At 47.6% G+C, this 16,929-nt stretch overlaps 1 protein-coding gene across 3 annotated transcripts; it reads right to left on the bottom strand.

The window, feature by feature from the left end:
- Window positions 1–906: 906 nt before the first annotated feature.
- LOC119090478 (uncharacterized) lies at window positions 907–6,832 on the bottom strand. 3 transcript variants are annotated; one of them, XM_037213293.1, is made up of 4 exons: window positions 6,752–6,832; window positions 4,135–4,227; window positions 3,558–3,659; window positions 907–1,403 (listed from the first exon to the last, which is right to left on the bottom strand). In XM_037213293.1, exons 2-4 carry the CDS (start codon window positions 4,216–4,218, stop codon window positions 1,257–1,259), a joined length of 333 nt encoding a protein of 110 aa, XP_037069188.1. In that variant the 5' UTR covers window positions 4,219–4,227; window positions 6,752–6,832; the 3' UTR covers window positions 907–1,256. The 3 variants fall into 3 exon arrangements, with proteins under 3 accessions (XP_037069188.1, XP_037069190.1, XP_037069187.1); XM_037213295.1 differs by having other exon boundaries at window positions 6,701–6,763; XM_037213292.1 differs by lacking the exon at window positions 6,752–6,832 and adding an exon at window positions 6,468–6,565.
- Between the last annotated feature and the right edge of the window lie 10,097 nt (window positions 6,833–16,929).

Raw genomic sequence — 16,929 nt, 5'->3', positions numbered from 1 at the left:
GGACGGGACTGCATCCGGCACCGAAGAGCTGGCCGCGGGGGACGGAGCGTCCGGGTTGTCCCCGGGGGGTCATCTCACGATGGACGACGTTGCCTTCGGGAGTTGTCCGCCTCGAACTCACACCGCAGGGGACCGAACTGACGCAGACACGGAAGAGTGTCCCTGTAGCGGTGCGACGTGCACGCTTCAATAGGTGGGTCACCGCTAGATGGCGCAAACAAACGTGCTGGGCGTGGCGCTCGCATATGGCGTTGCGTGAGAAACGTGTGTTTTACTTTGTTTACACGGTGTTAGTGGTGGACAATTCTATCCGTGTTTGACCTAGTAAATAAGATGGCTCAGCTGACACAAGTCTGTCTGCTGACAGGAGAAGGCAAGCAGACACCGGGAGGCCATCATCGCTGTCTGTCGATTTGTCTGAGCGGAGCTGCCGAGCCGCGATGTCGTACGACACCGTGCAGCCTGACAACGGCGTTCATATCTCCTTGATCTGCCCCGGTCTGGGGGTGTTCCCTTTTTTGTCAGCTCCGGGTCTGTATCATCGCGGTGCCGACACCGACGTTCCCGACCGGATCAGCACAACCAACGCAAAATTGGTAGTCCCCGCCACTCGGTCGCAACCAGCCGGTTGACAGCACGGGCGACGAGTGCAAGCTTACCCGGCGGTACTGCTCTGCACGGAGGCCTGGACTGTCAGCTGAGGGCAATTATGGCAGCTATTGCCACCTTTCACTGTCGCGGAAGATAGTGACAAATGCGACACCACGACTGGGTAGGGGAATCCGTAGCGGGGTAGCTGTCGAGCTTGGGTGCGAATGGCTCTGCAGTTCACCTATTCATGGTTCACTAATGCTCACGCCTAAATTACCAACGCAAGGAAGTCGACACTTGGTAATGAACAGCTGCTAATAAAGTTCTTTTTATTTGTTTATCTGTGTCATAAATGCACCAAAATACACCTCAGTACAAAGCTATTTCAGTATTCACACTTGCCACACACAAAAATGACAGGCAACGATTGCAGCCGAACGTTACCTACAACGCCGCCGAAAAACGCCGTCATGGCAATAACCAAAGAAACCATCGCCATTGGAACACAACGGCACAGCTCGACAGCAAGCAGCCAACCGAGAGGTCGCATCTCAGACATAAAATCCTGCTGGACGCCCATGATCTCATGCGTGCGGCAGCCGTCGGTAGGTCGGCCGGCGCCGCGGCGCCTCGCCGGACGGCGGCGGAGGGCTCCGACCCGTGCGCTACTCGCTGCTGGAGGTGCCGGCGCCGTTCCGCGTGGGCCGGCGCGCGCCGTGCGGCCGCACCGTCACCTCCGACTTCCCCAGAGAGGCCATCTTCTGCACGTGAAGCGGGTATGGCTGGGTCACGACGCCTGACCGGTACAGCTCCTGGAGACGCAGCGCGTGCAGGTCTTTACAGCTGCCGGCGATACTGGGAGGGGGGGGGGGGGGGGGGGGAGCGGTACAGCTGCTGGAGGCTCGTGCAAGGTTCTTAAGCCCCTGGGGACAATGTGTCTTGGGGTTAGTACAGCTCCCGATCACACCATGTCTGGAGGTCAGTACAGTTCCTGATGACACCACGTCTGGAGGTCAGTACAGCTTCTGATGACACCATGTCTGGAGGTCAGTACAGCTCCTGATGACACCATGTCTGGAGGTTAGCACAGCTCCTGATGACACCATGTCTGGAGGTCAGTACAAATACTGATGACACCACGTCTGGAGGTCAGTACAGCCCCCGATGACACCACGTCTGGAGGTCAGTACAGCTACTGATGACACCATATCTGGAGTTCAGTACAGCTACTGATGACATCATGTCTGGAGGTCAAGTACAGCTCCCGATGACACCACGTCTGGAGGTCAGCACAGCCCTTGTGGACGCCGCATCTGGGATCTGCACAGCCTCTGATGACACCATCTATGGACACTGACAGGTCGGCCATGGTGTGCTGGGGAACATAAGCGTAAATCACGACTGCAGTTATTTTTTAACGTTGTGGCTTGGGATCAATCCACGGCCATAGCCATCGATCTCCAGGTGCAGTTTGAAGAAGGCAGTGTATGGGAGTGGGTAAGCCATGACCGCACATGCACACTGTTTAAATTGCCATGTTCCGCCTGCTAGTTTTACGAGCGTGCGCATATTTCCGTGCTCAAAAATGCTCCAGTCTTTCAGTTTGATTCATAATGATCTGCATGTGTGGCTTCGGGTTTAGAGCACCTGCTAAGCATAGCTTGTCGCGTGCGCGCTGAGCCCATCGCCCAAGTCGTGCCGACCAGTTCAATGGATAATCTTGTCCGCGCCCTTTCACCAGAAATAAATGCGGAGGATTCCACGTGCCGCAAAATGCTGCGACACGGCCGCCCCGGGCCTGGGTTGACCCTCGTTGGCCGGCTGCCAGCTTACCGTCCTTTCAGTCGGGCCAAACAATACGTCCACTCTGGGGCTCGTACCCAGTGCCGTTAGACTGCGAGTCCAGCGTCTTTCCCCTAGACCACGGGAGCTACAGTTGTGACACGGTTGTCTACAGATAGTGATACAAGAGAGGTGTTGAGCTCACGGTTTTTCGGTATCATGAATGCAGATCTGTCATCCTGACACTCATCGACCTCCAATGCATCAGGAGGTATTGGCCTATAGACATGATCAAGCAAACATGGGTTATATTGTCAATACTCGACGCTTCAAGCTGTCCTCATGACCAAGAGCGCTGACTTCAATCGTTGCCATACGCACGACTTAAAACGTCCAGTAGTGACAATATAACTAATGTTTGCTGGATTGTTACGGCTTTAAACAGGTACCTCCTGTTGTATTGCAGGTAGATGACTCAGCATAAGAACCCTGAAAAACAGAGCAAGCACGCATTGGATAGCAGCGTTGGAGATACAACTCGAACGCCGCACATTTACGCTGCCGCTTCCACAACCAAGTCCAGGCACAGCATCTAAAACTATCGTGCCTTGTAACTCTATTGCAGCTATCCGTATCTCGAACTGGTTACTTTTAAATAGCTACTGCTAACTGGAGTTATGTGGTCTCTTCCCCGCGACTTCATTTCAACTCGGACGTGTACAACTTCAACACGGCCGTTGCCCATTACCTGATGCAGGGACGAAAACCCTTGCTTCCTTCCCTGCTTTCAGCCTTACATGTCTCATCCAGGAAGGATACTAATCGCACTCAGCCCTATGTGCCCCATCCAGGGAGGAGGCGGCTCGCTCTCAGCACTCCGCACCCCATCCAAGGTGGAGACTGTTCGCTCTCAGCCTTACACGCCCCATCCAGGGAGGAGGCGGCTCGCTCTCAGCACTACGTGCCCCATCCAGGGAGGAGACTGTTCGCTCTGAGCGCTACATGCCCAATCCAGGGGGGAGACGGCTCGCTCTCAGCACTACGTGCCGTATCCATGGAGCAGACGGTTCGCTCTCAGCCTTACATGCCCCATCCAGGGAAGAGGCGGTTCACTCTCATCCTTACATACCCCATCCAGGGAGGAGACAGCTCGCTCCCAGCTGGCCTGGACTCAGCCCGCTCACCTTCAAACTGCCGATGACGTCCTTTCCGACCAGAGAGACCTTCACGTCCAGCTCTGTGCCGGTGAGGCGCGGCACCTCGGTGGACGCATGCGTCGTCTCCACCTGCGCATGCCAGATGAGCTCGGCTCAATTTCAGCAACGTAGCCAACGTGGCAGTGGCCACGGAACGTTCGACACAGACGCTCAGGCGGACCCTGCCGGTCGCTGCATAGCTGCGCTCATGTCAGTTGTTGTGCCTTGTTCATCGGCCGTCTGTTCATACGGTCCCAATCGCATGTGCACGTATCATTTCATGCATGCACAGGCGTTCGCATTTACACAGCTGGCCCTCTGCTAACATATCGTTGATAAACAAGCTGGAAAGTAGCATGTGTCAGAGTATGTGACGCGTGCACATACAATTATATGCTTTCCCGCCGCACACGGGACGCATCTCGAGGGAAACCTTGAACGCAACGCTGGTCAGGCCGTGCGACCTGACTGAGGCATCACAGTGAGGTCGGCTGCGGGCAGACGCCGGATCGGGCGACGTCACGAAGCCGAGGTGTCGCCGACACCGGCGCGTCAGCCAGCTCACGTTGTAGGTGATGTTGGAGATGACCGGCAGCTCGGCGCCAGCCGGGCCGAACATCAAGTCGGCCAGTTGGTGCCTCTGCGACATGGCCAACGCCTGGACACGGCGCGGTAAATATCAGTCAGCAACCATGTGGCGGAGTGGAAAATGTATGGTTAGGTGGCTTGGATTTCCAATGAAGTGCAGATTAGAATGAGTTATACAGGTGGTTCTTAGAAGCCTTATTTATACCACATCCACAAATGATGCACTTCTATTAAATGTAAGCATTGGGCAGGTGACATTTGCAATTTCAAGGTTGATTGTTGTGCTTTACATATTAGTTACATTATCTTTACTTCTATTTCTTATGTTCATTTCATGTTTTTCATACTCCAAAAAACTAGCACCATAAAACAAAACAAATAATTACACTCAGAACTGTGGTTTTATTGTGTCATTTTTAATAGGCCTAAGTGCTATTTCACCTATGGCGCTTAGGCACTTTTCCCTTTGAATAACGGACGGGATGAAATCATGCTGGTGGTCTGAATCTCACTGACCATGCAGAAATACACAAAAATCACAACTTACAAGGTCATCATAATATGCTAGCTTAGGCAGTCTGACAAATGGACCTCTGTAGCTATAGTTGCACATCATCTGCTTCATTGTGCACTCATATCCCATGCTGACTTTTCAGTACATGAAAAGCTGAAGTACATTTGAGCACATGACAAAGTCAGAAAAATCTGCATCTGCTAATGCCACAAACACTATGGGTCTCCACACCCCTGGACTGTAGCTAGATAGAAAAAGATATAGTGAAGTCTAGCATGGAAAGGTAAAGACAGCTTTGTGTGAGAGCAACTATTTCATATATTTTCTTCCATACCAGGAATGGCATTCTGGGATTTTGCCATGATATGGTACAACATTTCCAGCATGAGCTGCCCACCATCAACATCTGAGAGCATATATCCTGCATCCATGATGCCTAGCTGTGTGCTAGTACCACCTGTGACAAATTACTTCAACATTTTCTATAAATCATGCGTGGAAGTGGAAGTGTGAATGCTTAAGTAAATAAATGTTGAATTGTAATGCCTTTGAATAATGCTAAAAGATGACAACCAAACCAATTGAACTTAAGCATAGACTAGTAATTGTCCTACTTCCAACAACTAATGCAAATTGGCTCAGGGTTTAACCTGAAGGTAATGCCATCAATGAAAAGCTGGGATGAAGGCTAACAATTCAACTCATTGGAAATATATAAGATACATCTACACATATGGCCCTCCTTGTACACCTGTCTTTTAAAAATCATGTCATCTACATATAATCTACACCTACATGAATTACCACTGATGTAATGAATTATTTTTTAGACAGAATATGTCTCCTTGCCAATACACAAACAAAAGTTGCTGGAGATGTGGTTGTGTGGAGTTTAGAATAAAATGCCTTGTGAAATGGCATAGCTTTATGTGTCATGTTAGAGAAGTGATGTCTATAATTTTGTGTAATGTAAATTATGAAAAGCAGGATTCTGAAGCATCACAACTGTCTAGCAAAACAAAATGGGACAACCAACTGCAAGTTGGCATCTAACATGTTGTGCTATGAATTGTATGTAGTTCCATGTGCTAAATGTAGTTCCACTTGCTACAAAATGTCCTGGTAATTCACCTGGCCACAGATGTATTGTCAGCATTGTTTTAATTTTTGCAACATCACTTTGTGGTACAACTGATTCATCACTTATGTTTGGTGTACAGGATATCTAAACAAAGAAAATAAAGCCACCTTCACTTCCTTCTATTTTTATAATGCATCCCAGAAATGATAACATGACTACAGTATCTTGTCTTCCTAATCAATTAAATTAAAGTTCCCTGTGAAATGACAATTAAGATCAACTAAGGTGACAACCTCAATACCAAAGCTATTACCACCACTTTTGGATGGCTTAAAGGCAAAATCAAATTTTACTGAATCCTGAAACATGAACCTGGACCAGTGTTAACTAGCCAAAAAGATTGCTTCTGGTAAAAGATGGATCTAAATCTCTGGGATGTTCCTCTTACCAAACCAACCTCCTCAGATTCTGCATGTGTGCTCCCATGCCATTTCTCTGGTTCACTTATCTTAATGAGACACAAGTTATCATTTTACTGCAACACAAATATGCCTACTGCCAAAGTACCCAACCACATGGCCTGTGACTCAGAATTCAGAGAAGTTAAACATCACAGCCAGTCTCTCATGAGCCAGTTGATTAAAAAAAAGCAATGACAAAACATGTGCAACCACTTCTAAAGATACTAACAAGTGCTATACTCAACAGGTCTAACCTTTAGGATCCAGCCGAGCATAACTTGTGAAGATAATATTCAGCCATCTAACCTTACAGTGTACTGTTTGAAACGGTTCAGAGATTTATCAAACGTGAATGCCTTCATCTACAACCAAGCTGTGCAGCAAATCTATTCTCTTTTCAGTATTCGATCACCCATCTTTGACGATTAAAAGGAATGAAGTACATATGAAAATACATGCATCCACGAGCAATAGTTGTCTATTTCACCTTGTTTTGCAAATATTCCAACACCGACCCAGCGCTTTAAAATCTACTCACCGCAAAGTAGACTTCAACTAAAGAGGTTTTGCATATTCAAAACTGACCGCTCAGCATTTGCCTACACTTCGCAGGTTTGAGCTCAAAGAAGGCCGCTAAACTACAGGTGCTCAACCGAGCTTCAAAAAACTGCTTCGCGAATTACGTCATATTTTTCGTTTATCACACGTCACCAGTCCACCCTTGGCAACGCACTGTTTTGTCATATTCCCTAACTATGGTGGCATTAGGTCGCCATAGTACCATTTGTTGAAGAGGATGGTTTGTGTCGAAAATGCGGTATGGAAGGCGGAGCCGACGTCAAACAAACTTTAAATTAAATTTGGCTTATTTAAATATTGGGTAGTGTGCCTTACGATAAGTCGAGAAATGACCGACATGCATTTTGCCGAATTTTCTTTTACCGAGGGCTTTCAGCCCGATGTTTCTTTGTCGACATGCCTTTTGCCGCTGTGTCAAAATAACGAAATGTAAAAAGCCGATCACCATTACACCTACGCATTAATTCATCGACATGTCCAGCTTACGAAATGTTTTGAGTCAAAATGCAACCATATTCGGCGAATACCAATTTACGGGCATGTTGCTGGTTGAATGCTTATTCGCTGAAATTTTATTTTGATTTATTGTCGATAGCCACAATGTTTCTTGGATGAACGCTTTGTCTGGCATGCGCTGTAGTTGAATGTTAATTGCTGAAACATTCTTAAGTCGGCGGCTTATTTGTTGACATGTAGTTAAGTAGCATGTTATTGGTCAAAATGTTCTTTAGTGGAATACTAACTGCCAGAATGTTCTTTATTGAATGATGATGAACCGAAAGTTGTGTAGTCTAATTCTATGCGCCAAAATGCTGTTAATGGGCTGTTGGTGTGGTCTCTTCAAAAGGTATTTTGTGAAGGTTCAGTTGTGGCGCAGGCTGGTTTCATTTAACCTGCATTGGCATCCACGTTGTCAGATCAGATAAGGTCATAATAAATATCCCTGGATCCGTCGCCCATGTAGCTCCAATGATTTGTCAGCATGGACAGGTGAAAAAGAAGCCCCTCTGGTCTCTTTCATCTCATTCTGTTTAGGCGTTGGCGGAAACAGTTGTGGGGCGTTTATAAATAACGACACGCGTATTGGCGAATTTTCTCATTCCTCACCTACTTTTATTGCTACGCCTGTTTCCATAACTATCCCAAGTATCAGGGATATTGATTCCGCTCCACCAACCAACTCCCGCCAATGCGCACTGTAATTTATCGACGACCTGCACAGTTTGCGCTGGTTAGCACTTCAGAAAATTGTAATCGTAAAGTTACCTTTCCACAAAATGAATCGGGTTACTAGATCATTCGATAAATGTTGGTGCTCTTCCCAAATCGCTAGTCGTCAAATTGGCCTGTTGACAATAAGGCATTAGGACAGCTGAGCATTCAGTGGTTTTCCATTCATGTAATTGTCATTCGCTCCTTTTCTATTTCGGTCCACTAACATTCCTTAAGCTATCGCTTCGACCAAATAGTTTTCGGGCAGTAGGCATTTTTAATTATTTGTGTATCGGCAATTGACGTGCTGTAAAAAGGCATGTTGCCAATATGCATCTCACCTTTTTTAGGCTTGGTTGCTAAACATGGCGGCAAAAAAGGGCGGCAGACCGCATTGAGGTGTTTCACAATCGGTGACATAGCAGTCGCTTAAATATCATTCTGCAGATTGTCCTGGAACCGCATCCCACCACCTTGCTCTCAGCATGCTTCACTCTTCATGGATGGTGATAAGGGCAAAGTGGGTTTGTTTAAAGGGAAGGTTTCATATCTTGAGATCTTAAGGCAAGCATCAGTGTAATGACATAGGCTCATTTATAAAGATGAGTATTCTTGTAAGTGGTTAAAAGTGCCCGGGATAACAAAATTTATTCACAAATTTAGTAAATATGCCTTTCAATACGTCATGGTTTAAATGCGCCATGGAACGCTTGTATGACAGCATTCCGTTGTAATTCTCCAACCTTCTGAGATGTGGCCCGCGGCGATGCCTGGGTCTGTGCTGATCCAAATATCGCTAGGTCATCGCGTTTTGGCCCTGTTTCGGGATGTTCTGCATATCTGTCCATGAGTTTAAGGTGCTAACTTGTATTCAAATATTCGGTTATAATGATTTTCTTAGTTTTATTCTATTACAAATCAAATTTCCGTAATAACTAGGAAGTATGTGTGATTTCTTGTATTATCTAGCAGAAAACATAGCCTGCATTCCAGCTCAGCATAACTTGTACAAAAGTGGATGAGAGCCCATTAACGGCCATTTCATCGGAAGTCGTGTTCTTGAGCGCATGATACGAACGGCTCCGCACTGATACTTTTCTCGACCTTGAGCGCCATGTGACCGGTAGAATGACAGAATTTGAATGGCGCTGCTATGGGTCATGGATGCCTGGGTAACCTCGAAACAGCTTACACATCTTTGTGAGTGTGAAGCTCAGAAACTAGCGGATTTTAGGCGTTTTGAAGGACAGGGTTGTAAACTGCATCGAATGACCTTCAAGACGGCTTTTTAATTCAAAATCCCACACAAATGTGAAACATTACCTTTAACCACGCAAGGTTGACGGCTCACTTCTCGGCGCGCAGCTGCAGGGTACGGGGAGGGGAACGACTGTACTTCCCTTCATGAACAGACACGTAAAACAATAAAACAGGCGAGCGCACCAGCACCGGTAGCATGCGGTTTGCGAAACCGTTTGCCCGCTATCCACTGGTAAAGACTTCGCGGACAACGATGTATGGATTTCCGAGTTGGGACTTGCTGCAATGCTCCGCAAAGTTGCATGCAGTTTTTAAAGATGAGCATGGAGTCCAGAGGTCACCAGTAACAGAAATGCTGGTAAAACTATATACGTGCTTTTTATTGGTGTTGATTCGAAGGAGATGGATTAGGTGCCTCCTGAGGTTGGGGCTGGGTGCATGGATGGCGCAGCGAGGTGGCGTGGTCGGTGCTGTGGGATGTTTAAAGAGTTTAAACAGCGTTGCTTGCATCATCTTATACCCCCACAAGGTCAAAAAACGGACAGCATATTGCTAATTGTTAGCAAACCCGGATTTCGTCACAAAGTATTGCACAAAACTTGAATTGGGGAATCTTGGTCTCGTCTTTAAGGCGGGTGTTTCCATGACCCCTAAAACTGGGACTCGGAAGAAAGCCCAGATTTTTTTCAAAACAGGATTTGTGAAACGTTGCTCAGCCTGCTGTAAATGTGTCGCCATGATCGTTGAAAGCCAGATTTGAAAGCAAGTTCAGATTGAATGATACCACGTGAAAATTAGGCTGACGCACCCCATACAATTTGTTCACTGAAGACGGTCACCAAAAGCCACGCAAAGGGAGAGCGAGCCCACCGCGCCAAGGTGGATGTCTTTCGTGACATTCGCCGACGGAAGTCCACCAGCGGTGACCCGAATGCCTGCCCGCATCGCAGCTCTCCCAGGTGTACGCAAGTGTACATACACGCCTGTCTTCCGACCGGAGGAGCAGACAGATAGTGGTCATGCGCCATATAACGTAGTGGGGAGGGCGTCCATGGTAGAGGCCGGGGAAGTGTGGCCGCGGGATGCTCACTCCTGGAGCTGAGTTTGATCACAGGTGAGAGTGGTGCTCTGGAGCTCCGTGTGTAAGACTACATTGAGCTCTGTATACTGAGCTCCGTACTGTGTGCACATTGAGCTTTGTATACTGCGCAGGTACGAGACTGGAGCTCGGGGGTTCGGACATTCTGCGAGGCGCGTCCAACCGCCTCCTGTCCGTGTCTGTTCTCTCCCGGCGGAGGCAGGCCGGTCCCAAGGGACCAGCCTTCGTCGTGTTGCGTGATGAGCCGGCGATCCAGGTCAGGGCTCGGAGATGCGTAGCAGCGGTCACTGTGTCAAGGTCGCGCAGCCCTTCCGCCGCGGCTCCGCCATCGGATCTGGGGCGCTCCCGGTCGGTAAGTAAATATCCGAGACGGATTGGCCTCTGGTGGCAGAGACCAGCCTTCGTTTTTGATGCAGTAATGCAGCAGGTGACCCATCGTTAAATGTATCGAGCACCTGGTCGCGGTTGAGAGGAACGGAAAAACGTAGGAACGTGCCGAGAAGAACGTAAGCAGGATTTTGCATTGGAGCGAGGCAGATTTTTTAAAATTTGCTGAAAAGTGGTTAAGCGTGCCGCAGGGGTACACAATATCTTGCGTGTCGTGTAGAATGACATATTTTCCGTAGCATTTTCACGAGTCTGCCCGGAGTTTTATCTGTTAACATTATGCAATTATTAATAATTGTCCTGCATTTGGTAAGAGGTGCATCCGAAGGCTACCATGCGCGTACGCCCCTGCTTCAAATTATGAGTACCTAAATATATTTCGGCTAACGAATGCACACTATGGGTTTTTATGAGTTATGATACCGGCGAATTCGGTTCATTCATTTCGCATGTCATGCAACTAACGGTGTGAATGTGTGAAAAGCCTCGCACGCTCGGGAACAACACGTTACAGACGCAATAAGTGGAATTATGCCGTGTTTTGAGTAAATAATAATGCCCTAGTAACTGTATTTAAGGATTACATGCACAGGTCAAAGTAAGGATGTAAGGGCTTACATGCGTTAGTGAACGAGTTTTTGGCTCCTTGTTCAATTGGTGATGCAATGGCGTTGGAAATTCACAAGAACGCTTACAGTTTACCTAGGAATGACTAAGGAGTGGTAGTTAACACAGGATTGTTATGCATCTGTGTTGATGAGATTCTGAACTGGTAATCTGCTCAAGGCAATCTGTGGTGAATCGTAATGACAACACACGACTTATCAGGTAATATTCCAGATTGCAGGTTATTGCATCAAGGAATTAAGTGTTATCATCTTGCTTAGTTTTGCTTCAGTCTTTTGTGTTTTCGGAGGCCGAGGGATTGAAAATATTTCACAAAACGACAGCCCTGCGCTAACGTGTCGTAGATATACCAAAGATAGATGCATAGGTAGATCCACTGGAATGGGAAGGGCCAACCGTCCGATTAGTCAGAGCCTTAAGGGGATAATGAAAGCGTTTGAACTTTTTTAAAGACACTGTTTCGTTTCCCCCGCTTTTTTGGTCGCCGTGCGCAGCGTCCTGACAGCAGTCACCAGTCATGAAACGATTGCTTCTCTCGAAACCTGCGCATGGAATAAAAACGTCGTGCCAGGTTGCCAACAAAATTATTTTAAAGGCTAGCATTCCGGTTGACATTGTTAGTCGAAATATAATTCACCATTTCCGGTAATTAATAAAGATGAGCAGGCAGAACATGATGCTCTTTCAGCTGCATCACTAGCCATTCATAACCACTGTCAGATAGCTGGAGTGGGCACAAAGCCATAGGTCCTTCGAGCCTTTGGCCGCGCAGCGCATTTTCTGAGCAGTGACGGGGTCGAGAGAGAGCAAACGGTTCGCATTAGCGGCCAGCTGCCGAGCGAAGCGCACCACGTGCAGGGCCCCACGTGCAGTCGCAGTGTAACGCTACGCTTGTTGTGACTTGTATAACGTTTGTACATGTTTTCACCTTACCTAGATATTATGCATGCAAGTGCAGTCAGGTACACCTTAGAGAGGGCATCTGATACTTATGTAGGCCATGAATCGCTTGGTACGGGTGTTGGTGCACGAGATCATGAAGTGACCATGATTATGAAACACTTTTTACAAACAGTTTAGAAGCATATCATGTTGGCAAATTCATATACGCCAAAAATAAAACACTTTTTACACTCCGAGCCTTGAAACTGAAGCTGACCGGTCGGTTACTTTGGCCCCACAGAAAACAACAATGCATGGTGGTGCTGGAGTGAGGCGAGCAATCTTATCAGTCCGTTCGAAATATGATATAACTTATAAACATATAACTAATATAATATAACTTATAATGTCAGAAGGCGTGGGACGGGCGAACCACTCAGATGCGGCATCGACATATGCGAGTTATATTGGTTTATCTGGAGAGAATTCGAGCCTAACACATCTTTTAGTTATTTAGTTGCTTATACATTGATGGTTTTCAGGGTTCGGCTGTGTTCCTTAGACTCGGAATCCTGAACCTTAGGGTGCGAAAAACCAGTATTCAGGATTCGGGTCCCAGCAAGATTCGAGTTATGTTAGTCCGTATCATCATCTCACGATAATCCCAAATGCTCATGAAATGTTCATCCAAAACATGAATGCTCATCAAAAACGTGATAGGTCAATACACGACTGAACAATGAGCCACCGCACTTGACTTGTTTGCATAATTATGGTCATTAGATACCTCCCAATCCGCTTATTATATGGTAAGGCACACGTCTACAATGCGGCATTGCTGGAAGACTAGGAGACATGAAAACGTCCTCCTCACTATATGACCAGGCACACGTCTACAATGCGACATTGCTGGAAGACTGGAAGACATGGAAACGTTCTCATCGCCGCGTGTCGTCGACGTTCTATTTACACGCCATCTGCCATGACCGTGTCAAGGTCGGTTGACTCGTGGGATACTAGGTCAGTGGTGGATGGCCGCAGGCACTATCTGGGTCAGCAGCGCCGGGCCGGCCGCCGGCACCGTTTCGCTGTCCAATAACGGTGCGGGTGGCTTCGCTGAAAAGTGATAGCCCCGTTATAAATCAAGGCCATATGATTCCACTCGTCAGAGTGTGCGACTCTCCCGGGCCAGGCTCTGATAGGAGACACAAGGTTTGTGGAAAAATGAAGATTTGGCAAAGCGATCCAGATGGAAATATTGAAGGAACGCGATGGCATGTGCTAATACAGTCTTCCACTCAGCAAACTAGCAAGGCCCGGCATGAGACGGGCGATGCAGCTGAACGACCTGACGCGTATGACGCGTAGAAAGGAGCAGGGCCTGACGACCAAGGTCCGACAAAGGTGTTTTTGCTGTTATTTTTATTTGTTTTTACCAAGTGGAAATTGGTGGGCATGGTACACAGTTCACAGGAGCAATTTTTACGCTAGCATTAACCTTTTACACGGTGACATTATTAGACAGCAACAAATTCGATGCCTAATCTGAAATGCGCAAAAAAAAACATGATAAGCAGGGGCGAAACAAACTGTTTGTCGTCAGTTCTGTCAAAACAACAGGGCAAATTTTGCTTTGGAGGCGTTTTTGTTTCGTCATTATGAGCCTAATCGTCATGTTATGTTTGCGACTTTGGTTCCACAGGAACAAATAATAAATGAGCGCAAACGTAACGTAATTGATCGTAAAATTAGGATTTAGTACCAAGTTACGAAACAAAAACACTTCGGCAGCAACGTTTTTGATACAGCCGACGACATTCCATGAGGTTCGCCCTTGTTAATCCTGGTTTTCATGCATTTCGAGCTTGGTACCAAGATTACATCCCTGTCTTGTAATGCTAGCGTGCAAAGGGCAAATATTTGTGTGACAGGCCATGTCAGCGGTCAGTGGTCTCCGTGACCGATCAGCGAAACGACTCGCAAAGCTCTCACGACATGTAAGGGGAAATGCAGCGCTGCGGTGGTGTTGAAACGCTGCTGCGTGTGGGCTAATTACACCTGAAATAAGCAAGAAGGCCTTAGGCTCTGGTTTTTTGGTACGGTTACATCGGAGTTTTCATGCTGACAATAACTGAAATTTTGCTTCAATGCAGTAGGAGGTACTGGTCAAGCAATGTCATCAAGGAGACTGATAAAGTGTCAAAACTCGACGTTTTAGGACACGTTTCACGCGGGACAGGCAATTGCGCCGCCTACAATTCACGAAACTCTTTTTCACCTCTTTTCTTATCGCTTTATTCCAAGTTTCTCTCTTCCATGTACTGCCATTGGTCTAACGCTGCTACTGTTTCCATTGTTGTCATGTGGTGTCCCTGATTTTAGATATTGGTATTACTCGAGACTCATTCTCTGGACCCCTCATCTCTCCTGACTCGCCCTCTGTGTCCCTCATCTCTCCCGGTGGTCACGTCCCTGGGCTCTCACCACAGACATCTGCGAGCTGTTCAAAGAGCAGGCTGTTGCGGAAGAGCGTAATATAACCCTTTTCGACACAGATTACACTCATAGAATGCGGCGCCTGGAAGCAGCCATTAATACGAGATCCGAACACGAGAAGTGGCAGCGGCAACAGCTTTGCTTAAGTGTTTTCGGTAATTTGGCCTCAATACTTTCGCAATGCTCTGGTCTCAGTGCAAAACCGCTAATTATTGAAGATTCATTAGTTTTTTGGACAAAAAGCCAAATTTAAGAAACCCGCAGCCGGCCATTTTTTAACCAGTGCCACTTGCAAGCTAAGCGCCCTGAATTCACTGTGTCTTTCGCTCTCTTCGAGCCGAGTACAGCGTTGTTGTATGATAACAACGGGTCTGCAGAAGATGAAGACAATAAGTAATACAAAATAGGAGACAACGAAAGGTTTCACGTAGTGATGATTGAAAGGAGTTATGCTTGACGTTCAGTTTGGCTTTGGCTGCTTCACGTAGAATGTCAATAGTGCCTAGAAGCTCAAGCTTGACACGTGAAGTTGATACGATAGGTGAAGCTGTAGTGCATGGGCGGATTTTGTCCACCTCGAAATCCAAGCCATATTTTCACACCTACACATTTGTATAGACTACCCCGCCGCAATGTATAGACTTGATGCCGTCAGAAGTCAAGCGTGGCTAAAAGCAGGTCGATTCGGTGTACTGTCTTGAAGGAAATGGTGAATTCGCCACATAAATCGCTAGATAAATCATTAACTTCAATGACGTTTCAAAGAACGCCGATCAGAACAATTACGTCACGCAGCGTGCAATAATCAGTGAGCGATCCAGAGGCAGGGAAGAGAGAGAGAGAGAGAGAGAGAGAGAGAGAGAGAGAGAGAGAGAGAGAGAGAGAGAGAGAGAGAGAGAGAGAGACGCATTTGCCCGAAGGGCCCTACCCTATTATCGGAGCGCTTCATGCCCTGCCTGCACTCTTGGTCGATCAGAGACCTTCCAAACATCCTTCCTATTCGCCCAGAAGACCCCATGGTATCCCCGCGGCTCTATCTGTAAAGTTTCCAGACTGCCGTCGGCTGCGCAGGGGCGTATCACATTGGTATCGGAGTCTTTCTCCCTATTCGGAGAGTCCTGCACTGTTGCTGGTTTCATTTAAGTTACCTCGACGAAGCACTCGATGCTCGGAGGCCCTCTAGATAAGGTCAGGGCCCCTTCCCTTTGCTATCATTTCATTTTCATTCGGAGGCCCTACACCCTTGTCGGGATCCTTTCTGTTACTCTGCTCGGGAACTGATGGCCGCACGGTGGCGCGCTACGTAGGTGTTCGCCACTTCATATTTTTTCGGAAGACCCCACGCTGCTGTTGCGTTCCCTACAATACATTTGCCTTGGCACTCTTAAACGCTCAAGGACCTTTTACACTGGTTTTGGGTTCCACCCGTTTGCTCGGAGGGCCATGTGCTTTTGGCCGGGCCCTGTGTGCTCACCAGCAGGAATACTCCCAATGGTTCAGAGGCCTGCAACGTTGGTCTTTGGTTCTTGTCGTTTGCTCGGAGGACCCTGCATTGTCGACGAGGGTCTCTGTATTAACCAGTCGTGGCACGCTCGGTCGCCTAGGTGCCGCCCGTATTGGGATATATGGGCTTGCGCTTCCCATGTTATCGGAGCCCCCACGCTTCACGGAGCCTCTACAGGTAACTCGGCTGGGGTACTCTTGATCGCTTCGGAGCCCTTCACATTGGACATGGGCCCTTCCCATGAGGTCAGGAGCACCTTAACCTGTTTCCGAAACCGCCACATGGGGTTGCGAGCGCCGACGCTCCACCACTCATGGCATATCGCCTACTCGCGTTTACGGACCAATTTAATGCATGCACATAGGTCCGAGATCTTCAGGCTGACATCATGCTTTAAGGTGTTAGCCACAGATGCAGCATACATACATGGTGCGATGAGCTTTACTCCTGAAACAATATTATGCTTCGCCGACGTGGCATAATAATTCCCCTTGGTTCTTGAATTTGCTGCACCCATCGTAACCGTATGAGTGCACCACTTCGCAACAGAGTTGAATGCCGACACAGTTCTCACTCCTTCACCACACTCAAATCGAAAGGCTTTTAATTCGCCTTTAGCTAAAAGCTGGCCCAATTGCCGACTAGCCGACTTAGCCGTTGGCAACCGGCT

The sequence above is a fragment of the Pollicipes pollicipes genome, unplaced genomic scaffold (genome assembly GCF_011947565.3).
Source record: "Pollicipes pollicipes isolate AB1234 unplaced genomic scaffold, Ppol_2.1 Scaffold_3087;HRSCAF=3621_pilon_pilon_pilon, whole genome shotgun sequence".
NCBI lineage: Eukaryota > Metazoa > Arthropoda > Thecostraca > Pollicipedomorpha > Pollicipedidae > Pollicipes > Pollicipes pollicipes.
The sequence above is the reverse complement of the archived record's forward strand: the minus strand, read 5'-3'. Positions and strand labels throughout refer to the sequence as shown.

Coding starts and splice junctions, on each gene's coding strand:
- LOC119090478 (XM_037213292.1), bottom strand. CDS start 6,488: ATGCTCGGCTGGATCCTAAAG. Junction 3,660..4,134: donor TCTCCAACATCACCTACAAC/GTGAGCTGGCTG, acceptor TGGCATGCGCAG/GTGGAGACGACGCATGCGTC. Junction 1,404..3,557: donor ACGTCATCGGCAGTTTGAAG/GTGAGCGGGCTG, acceptor CTGCGTCTCCAG/GAGCTGTACCGGTCAGGCGT.